General features: G+C 46.8%; 1 protein-coding gene across 1 annotated transcript; it reads right to left on the reverse strand.

Moving 5' to 3' along the window:
- Positions 1-7,455: 7,455 nt before the first annotated feature.
- Positions 7,456-8,072, reverse strand: LOC100275050 (uncharacterized). The gene is made up of 2 exons (NM_001165475.2): positions 7,920-8,072; positions 7,456-7,813 (listed from the first exon to the last, which is right to left on the reverse strand). The coding sequence occupies exons 1-2, from the start codon at positions 7,993-7,995 to the stop codon at positions 7,614-7,616; spliced, it is 276 nt and encodes a 91-aa protein (NP_001158947.2). The 5' UTR covers positions 7,996-8,072; the 3' UTR covers positions 7,456-7,613.
- Positions 8,073-9,409: the final 1,337 nt, after the last annotated feature.

Below are 9,409 nucleotides of genomic sequence, written 5' to 3' on the forward strand. Positions count from 1 at the left end.
GTCGGCGGTGATGGTGGGCTACTGGGCTGGTGGCGGCGGAAGAGGAGGTGGATGGGTCAGGGTTTTGGGATTTGGAGATCGGCGCAGAGAGTTGGACAAGAGGGACACAAGATTTTGCTGTGGGCGTTTCTTTTATAGAAAGGGTGAAATTTTGGTGAATCTGGACTGTCTACATTGATACGAACGGCACTACCGGAATCGCAGGCTTTGCCGAGTGTTGTATTCTTTGCCGAGTGTCTTTTGTCGGGCACTCGGCAAACAAGGCTTGTGTTTCTTTTTTTGTATTAATAGACTTGTGTTTCTTTTTTACAGAGAAGATACTTGTCTTCCTAGCCGCTGCGGGTCTGCCTGCACCGCGTCGCGTCGCCACTGCACCGACCCGCCACAGCCCCACTAGCCTGACTCCACCGCCACCCTAGGTATAACCTCTATTTCCGCATCATGGTCGTAGATCACGTAACCCAGTTAGGCGTCTCCCGTTCGAAAGTGATACGGTGTAGATATGCAGATCTTTGCATATCTACAAATGTATCAGTTTCGAATTGTCCACGTTTTTTGGACAGCCCGCGGTTGCGTAGATGGTGTTAGTTTCCATGCTCTACTCCGGTCCGAGAAAGAGTTTCGGCGTCACCTCCCTGTTGTTGTCCGGACAGTACACTCTCCCTGCCAGGACGTGTATCCGGAGAACAGCGGTGAGGTGCTGCCGAAATTCTATCTCGGATCAGAGTAGAGCATGGAAACTAACTCCATCTACGCAACCGCGGGTGGGATTAGGACCTATCCTCACCTATTAGAAGGTAGGAACGTAGTGTACATGCATTACATGTCTATATTAAACTATACTCGGTTATATATGTTAGAGGATGGAGGACCGTGAGTGGATGTACATGGGCCGCGTTCGACGTAATGATGTCACCCCAGAATGGATTAGGAAGACCGATGCTTTCGTGGAACGGGCATATGGCGAAGCTGCTAAAGGAGCTAGCCTAGTCCCTTGTCCGTGCAGCAAATGTGACAACCGGAAAAGAAAACCAAAGAAGGCCATGGTAGAACATATTTGGAAGAATGGATTTACGCCGGACTATACTCGGTGGATCTTCCATGGTGAAGCGCATCGCACGAGAGAGGAGGTGGTGAGACAACGCGTCGAGGATTACGATGCTGATGCCGGGGTAGCAGACATGTTGAACGACTATCACGAGGCACAGTTCGCCGAAGGACGTACGAAGGACGAGCCAGAGGCGACCGCAAAGGCATTCTACGACATGTTTGACGCGGCACAGAAACCCCTTCACGGCAAGACAAATGTTTCTCAACTGGATGCCATTGGGCGTATAATGGCGTTGAAGTCGCAGTATAGCATGAGTCGAGACGCCTTCGATGGTTTGTTGATAGTTATTGGCAGCCTGCTTCCGGAGGATCACGTTCTGCCAAAGAGCATGTACGAGGCACAGAAACTCCTTCGTGCACTCAAGATGACGTATGAGCAGATACATGCTTGTCCGAAGGGCTGCGTCCTATTTAGGAAAGAACACACTGAGGCAAAGTACTGTCCGAAGTGTAAATCGTCTAGGTTCATGGAGGTAGACTCTGGTGATGGACAGAAGAAGCAGCTCGACATCCCCGTGACAATCCTACGCCACCTTCCGTTCATACCGAGGATCCAGCGTCTATACATGACAGAGGAATCCACGAAACAGATGACATGGCACAAAAAAGGCAAACGATACAATCCTGACAAGATGGTTCACGCATCCGATGGTGAAGCATGGACCCACTTTGATGCCATTCACCATGAGAAAGCCAAAGAGGCTCGACATGTTCATGTTGCGCTGGCCACAGATGGGTTCAATCCCTATGGAATGACCGCTGCCCCATACACATGTTGGCCCGTGTTCGTTATCCCCATCAATCTCCCCCCCGGCGTATGCTTTCAAAGACAGAACATATTCGTGTCGTTGATAATTCCTGGACACCCGGGGAATAAAATGGGCGTGTACATGGAGCCTTTGATTGATGAATTGGTCCGTGCTTGGGAGGAAGGGGTATGGACGTACGACCGAGCTACGAAGACAAACTTCAAAATGCATGTTTGGTACCAGTACTCCATGCATGACTTTCCGGCGTATGGGCTATTTTGCGCCTGGTGTGTTCACGGTAAGTTCCCATGCCCAGTTTGCAAGGAAGCTCTTAGGTTCATTTGGTTGAAGAAGGGTGGCAAATATTCGTCATTCGATAAACATCGACAATTTCTCCCTCCTGACCATGCATTCCGACAAGACATCAAGAACTTTACGAAAGGTGTCGTGGTGACAGACCGCCCACCTGCAATGATGACTGGTGCCGAAGTTCGCGAACAGATAGATGGTCTCGTGGCCAACCCAGAAGGTGGTTTTGTGGGATATGGTGAGCAACATATGTGGACACATAAGTCGGGCTTGACTCGGCTCCCCTATTATGATGACCTGCTCCTTCCACACAACATTGACGTGATGCACACTGAAAAGAATGTCGCCGAGGCACTTTGGGCGACAATTATGGAGATTCCTGATAAGTCAAAGGATAACGTAAAGGCAAGAGTGGATCTGGCAGAGTTATGTGATAGACCAAACCAAGAGATGAAGCCGCCTAGTGGTGGTAAGACATGGAGAAGGCCTAAGGCCAATTTCGTCCTGAGCAGGGCCCAGAGGAAGGAAGTACTACAGTGGATCAAGATGTTAATGTTCCCTGATGGGTATGCAGCTAACCTTAGTAGGGGGGTGAACTTATCTACTCTGCGAGTCTTAGGGATGAAGAGTCATGACTTCCACATATGGATTGAACGAATTCTTCCGGCGATGGTTCGAGGCTATGTCCCTGAGCATGTCTGGCTAGCGCTTGCAGAGTTGAGCTATTTCTTCCGCCAGCTTTGTGCAAAAAAGTTAGCTCGGACCATGATTGCAGACTTGGAAAGGATGGCACCCGTGTTACTGTGTAAGCTGGAGAAGATCTTTCCACCCGGCTTCTTCAATCCGATGCAGCATTTGATTATTCATCTCCCATATGAGGCACGAATGGGGGGGCCCGTGCAGGGACGTTGGTGCTATCCAATCGAGAGATGTCTAAAGAGTATCCGAAAGAAATGTAGAAATAAATGCAAAATCGAGGCTTCCATTGCAGAGGCATACATACTGGAGGAGGTGTCAAACTTCACAACAACTTACTATGGTGACAAACTGCCGAGCGTGCATAATCCACCCCCTCGTTACAATGATGGCGGCAATGAATCGAACCTCAGCATTTTTCGAGGGCAACTCGGAAGCGCGAGTGGTTCGACCACCAAGACCCTGAGACATGAAGAGTGGCGCCATATCATGCTATATGTATTGACCAACCTTGAAGAGGTGACGCCATACATGGAGCAATTTCTTCATGAATTCTGGCGTCGATCAAGGGACCCAACTCCACAGGAATATGATACCCTTCTTAGAAAGGGTGCGGGAAATGGATTGCCCGATTTCATTTCCTGGTTTAAACATAAGGTACGTGCTTAGTTTGTTATTCCAAGTTGCTCTTACGTGCGAATAATATAACAATCTAGCGTGTTTGAACTTGCAGGGCCAAAGAGAGCCGTCTATGAGTGCCGAGTTGAGACAAGTAGCCAATGGCTTTGCCTATAGGGTCAGGAAATTTTCTGGGTATGACATCAATGGATACCGTTTTCGCACAACAAGCTACGACCAAAGTCGGCCCAATCGAAAAACCACGTGTTCTGGAGTCTTTACGCCCGGGCTTGACGAGGTCGAGTATTATGGAAGAATTGAAGAAATATATGAACTCAATTTTTATGGTTCCAAACCTCTTACTCCAGTGATATTCAAATGTCATTGGTTTGACCCTGAAGTTACGAGACGGACACATTCTAATCTTGGGATAGTCGAAATTCGACAGGATTCCACCTTAACAGGAGACGATGTCTACATTGTGGCCCAACAGGCCACACAAGTGTATTATCTTCCATATGCATGCCAAACGAAACAACATCTTAAGGGTTGGGATGTTGTGTATAAGGTATCACCGCACGCTAAATTACCTGTTCCAAACGATGAAGATTATAACTTAGACCCGGACACATATGACGGAGAGTTCTTCCAAGAAGATGGGCTCGAAGGGCAATTTGAGATAGACTTAACCGAAGCGATCGGAATGGAAGTAGATATTGAAATGGTTGTTGATGACGAGGATGATGAGGTGCAAAATGAGAATGACTTAGAAATACTTGAAGGCAATGCCAATGACGAAGTTGCGCCTTCAGATGATGTTGACTATGAAATGGTTGATAGTGATGATGACACTTATGATCCGGCTAACCCGGACACATATGAAGATTATTTTTAATCGATGTAATGCTATATTTCATTTATTTTGCATATGTTTCTAAATACATATTTTTTTATCTGTGCTTAATTGTTTACTCTTAATTGCAGGTTGTTGGACAAAGATGGTGGGCGGTGGGACGAGGACGAGGAGGGGGAGGGGGAGGGGGAGGAGGAGCACCCGTAGGACGGAGGAGGAGGCGCAGCAGGACGACGCCGTACAGCAGCAGGTGGAGCAGCAAGCCGCTGTCGATGCGGCACAGCAGGACGACGACGATGCGGCGCAGCAGGACGACAACGACGACGACGCCGCTCAGCAGGACGTCTCAGGTTCTGGCTCCTCAGGTTCGAGGAGTATCTACCTGCGAGGTCCCGCGAGCCTACCTAAGCGACCCATACTTCGTGACAGACGTCCGCTCATACGACCCGATGGAGAGAGGTAGGTAACTTTAGATGTTGTTGCTGCTTTTTCATATTATATGTTCAAATTAATAATAGAAACTAATACTTCATCTTAATCACTTCGATAGGTCTTGGATGGTTTTGGAGACTGCAGGGGGTCACGGCCGCAACCCCAATGGCATCCTCGGCCTTCTATACCGGGAACACTTCCCTGGACTTGTCGAGTACGCCGGAGTGACGAGCCCAGCATACACCTTCGACCACTACGCCGTCGCCCCCGATGCAGTAGATCGGGACGGCAGACAATTCAACAACAAGGCGGAGCGGGTCAAGCAAGAGCTGTGGGTAAGTCTTCCTCGCACTATATTGTTTAATAAGTCGCATTTGTTGCATATTCTTTAAATAATGTATGGATACATCGTCTTTGTATGTAGGATTTCTTCAGGTGCGATGCTGGATACGAGGCCAGGGCGGATGTGGTGTCTACGACGTGCTGTAAGAAGCTCGTCGTGGACATGCACTACGAGGCGCGCATCCAGACCATCGTCACTTACCACGGCTCCGTCCTTGGGGAGAAGGTGAACAAGAAGGACGCCCAAACCATGTCATTGACTGCGGACCAGTACTTGCAGGTAAATACAAAACTTTATTATTGGTACTAAATATGCTTATTCTTATCTTCTGATATGCGGTGTACTTATATTTTTTTAGATGATTCCTCATTGGTGCGCCGCGCATCCTGAGTGCTGGGAGAAGATGGTGCAGAGGTGGTGCTCGGCTGAGTGGGACGAGGCGCACAACGCTGGCCGGGAACGGCGTTTGCTGATGCAAGGTCCCTCCCACCATCAAGGCAGCCGCAGCCTGGGCAAATACGCGGAAGCATGGGTACGCGCTCTTTTTTATTTAGGTATATAACTTTCGATTAGACATGATTTCTAACCATATCGTTGGTTTTCTCGCAGTCGGCAGCACATGGTGGCGCGCCTTGCTCCACGTTCTCGGCATATGCCATGGCCCACAAGGGGAAGGCGACGTCCGACGTCACCTACAACCCGGATGACAGGCCCGAGGCGTACACCAACCCCGCCATCCACAGCCGACTCAGTGAGTACACCGCAATGGCCAAGGAGGTCCATGGGCCAGATTACGATCCGAGGACCGAGGACATCGACGGAGATGTCCTCATGAGGGTCGGAGGAGGCAAGAGGCATGGGCGGTACTGGATTGCCGACGGGGCAATCGACTCGTCCTCCACTCCCACTCTCTCTCAGGTGCGAGCAAGGAGCACGAGCGCGAGCCCAGCCATACGACCTCGGCAGGACACCTCACAGCATCGTATCCAACAACTCCAGGTTATTCCTTATCTATTCATCGTTCATTAATTTTTATATATCTTCTCTTTGCATTATCGTAACATTAGGGCGAAATATTACAGACTCAGCTAGATGATGAGAGGAGGCAACGTGAGGAGCTGGAGAAGAGGATGGCGGAGATGTTCGCGTACATGCAGAGCCTTGGCGCCGCACAGGGTCATGCTCCACCACCTCCGTTGTTCCCTGCAACTGACCCTGCTGAGTTCACTACTCCTGTGAGTATCAAAATTTTAGTACTGCATGATATATATTCATATGTTCTCACACATACAATCTATTCTCTATGCAGGGTCAATCGGCGGCGTCGAACAACCCTCATGCTTCGTCCAGCCCTTCGCCGAACCAGTCCAGATGCCCACCTCGTTGATGATCCAGACTTGGTCTTGTGAGTGTTGGTGATGTTTGGCTAGACTTGGTCTTGTGAGATACTTGGTGATGTTAGTGATGATCCAGACTTATATCTGTTTTGTGATGAACCTGACTTATATTTGTGAGACTTATATTAGTGACACTTTGTGATATATATGGTGTTGATGATAAATGTGTTCATTCTGTGATGCGATTGATATATATCTTTTGATGTGAATGATATATATCTTTTGTGATATATATAATGTGATGTGAATGATATATATCTTTTGTTTGTTTGGATGGAACAGCAAAAACAAATAAAAAAGGGACATCCTGGTCACTTTGCCGAGTGTAACACTCGGCAAAGGTCGCTTTGCCGAGTGCTATGACCATGGCACTCGGCAAAGAAGGAAACCTGGGAACCGGTAAAGACATCTTTGCCGAGTGCTGACAATGGCACTCGGCAAAGAAGGAAACCTGGGAACCGGCAAAGATGTCTTTGCCGAGTGCCATTGCCAAGGCACTCGGCAAAGGGACTGGCAATGGGGCCCACTGGAGAGTTCTTTGCCGAGTGCCAGTCCACCAGACACTCGGCAAATAAACCTCCTTTGCCGAGTGTCGCCGTGGCACTCGGCGAAGGATCCGTCACCGTCACTTGGCGCCGTGACGGTGACTTTTCTTTGCCGAGTGCCAAATGGCACTCGGCAAAGTCTTTGCCGAGTGCCCGTCAAAAAGTGCTCGGCAAAGATGTTGTTGCCGATGTACAGTTCGCCGAGCGTTCTTTGCCGAGTGTTACACTCGGCAAAGCCTTTGCCGAGTGTAAAATAGCCTTTGCCGTGTGTCTCAGACACACGGCAAAGAAGCTGATTCCGGTAGTGGTCCGAGACTACTGCACCATGCTCCATTTTAGAAATTAAAACACCCACGATATATAGGCTGATTATTTTAGAGGCCACGTATGGAGAACCAAAAAAAAACTTAAATTGGGGGGGAAAGATAGATATTTAGTTATACTAAAACAGAACATGCTGGAAGCATTACACTGAAGAATAACATTATAGATATTTCGTTGTTGGTGCCCATATTAATTCTAGCAGTATATATTATTCAACCAAGAAATACACGTCTGCCATCAATATCCCTTTTTGTTGCCAACGTCGCCGGCGATAAGGGTTGCATCTTGTTTGTGACGAAACACGCAGCCGCACCTGGTCGGCGTTTCGCAGTTGCTGCTGACCAACACTTTCCCTTCAGAATAGGCCATCAGGAAGCATTTGAGACGGGAGATCGCGGCATTGCATCCTGTGTCACATGCGATAGATACCTTCTCATCTGCACACACGCATGCATGCACAGATACAACATGTGAACTCACTTCGCAAGCTTCTAACGATTATGGCAAGCACGTACAGAGCAATAATGGGTTGCATATACTCACCGTCCTCGCAAGATGACAGTGTTGAAGACATTATCACAAGCACAATGCAAAGCGCAGCATGCACGGCAGTCCTCATCCTGTTGTTGGTCTTGTTGACAAGAGTCTTGTGCGATGACTAAGAACAATAATATATACCGGTATGTCTAATAGTATGCTTGCTGATGATCTTGGTTTGCTCGTAGTTATATAGAGTCTGAGACACATCTTTAGTGTGAATATTAATGTCTGAGAGATACCTTTTTTAAATGGTATTATATCTTGCACCAATATCCATAGATAGGAGCCATAGCTTGGATGTAGATTTGTGATTTAAATCCATGTATCCTTTAGCCTTAGAGCTACTTTGGGAACCTCAAATCCTCTTCGAGATTGGAGAGGATTGAGGTGGAAATGAACTAATTTCCTCTCCAATCCTCTTCAATCCCGAAGGGGATTTGAGTTTCCAAACTAGCTCTTAATGTTGTGGTATCCTCGTCACAATGGTCCCCACAAAATAAATTAAGTTTGGACATATATATGGTTTTGATAAAAAAACGCATCTAAAAACTAGTGTCAGAGATTGGCTGCCTTGATGAGATTGGGATTTCTATGGGCGTTTGGTGCTTGGGTAGCCATCTTTTAAATGGTATCTAGTTTTAGGGCACTTGTGCATTGGTATGACGACATACTACTGATGAATTTATAGATACGGTTTATACTTCAACAAAAAAATTAGTCGTCACTGGATAATTTGACCCGCCTCCGAAAATAGGATCAACAAAAATAAATTTATAACGTTTGCAAATAATTTCCGTGGAACACCAACTTTATAAATAAGGGGCCTACAATTTTTAGATCACATGATCGTTCCATTTGAAATCGTTTGCTATCTCGTTTTAAAATTCACTTCTTTATTAATTTTCAATTGGCCTCCGATGGAAATACATCTTTAGTGTGAATATTAATGTCTGAGATACTTTTTTTAAATGGTACTATATCTTTTACCAATATCCATAAATAGGAGCCATAGCTTGGATGTAGATTTGTGACTTAAATCTATGTATCCTCTAACATTAATGCTGCGGTATCCTCGTCACAATGGTCACTACGAAATAAATGAAGTTTGGACATATATATGGTTTTGATATAAAAAACCGCATTTAAAACTAGTGTCAGAGATTGGCTGCCGTCGGATAAAGTGGCCAGACACAAAAAAAAAAAAACAGCGCTATCTCTTGTCGAAGAAAATCAGAGTTGATTTGTCGCCATGGATCGGAGAGCCTTCTACATGCCAAATTTATAGGCACAAGAAATGGTGGTAAGTGGGAGCAGCCGTGGTCAGTGGCGTAAACAGTGGGTGGTCCGGGTGAGCCACGGCATATCCTAAGCCAGCCCACCGGATGACCAGTCCACCAAGATCCATATAAAAAATACTGATATATATTATATTTGCATTCTAATATAAACATTTATAGACTTAAATGTTAAATCTATAGTGTTATATGCTATTT

Source organism: Zea mays, chromosome 4, assembly GCF_902167145.1.
Source record: "Zea mays cultivar B73 chromosome 4, Zm-B73-REFERENCE-NAM-5.0, whole genome shotgun sequence".
Taxonomy (NCBI): domain Eukaryota; kingdom Viridiplantae; phylum Streptophyta; class Magnoliopsida; order Poales; family Poaceae; genus Zea; species Zea mays.

Bases quoted from the DNA above. Each gene is read 5' to 3' on its own strand.
- LOC100275050 (NM_001165475.2), bottom strand. From the start codon at position 7,995: ATGAGGACTGCCGTGCATGCTGCGCTTTGCATTGTGCTTGTGATAATG. The intron at 7,814-7,919 runs GTGAGTATATGC...GCGTGTGTGCAG, and splicing joins ACTGTCATCTTGCGAGGACG to ATGAGAAGGTATCTATCGCA.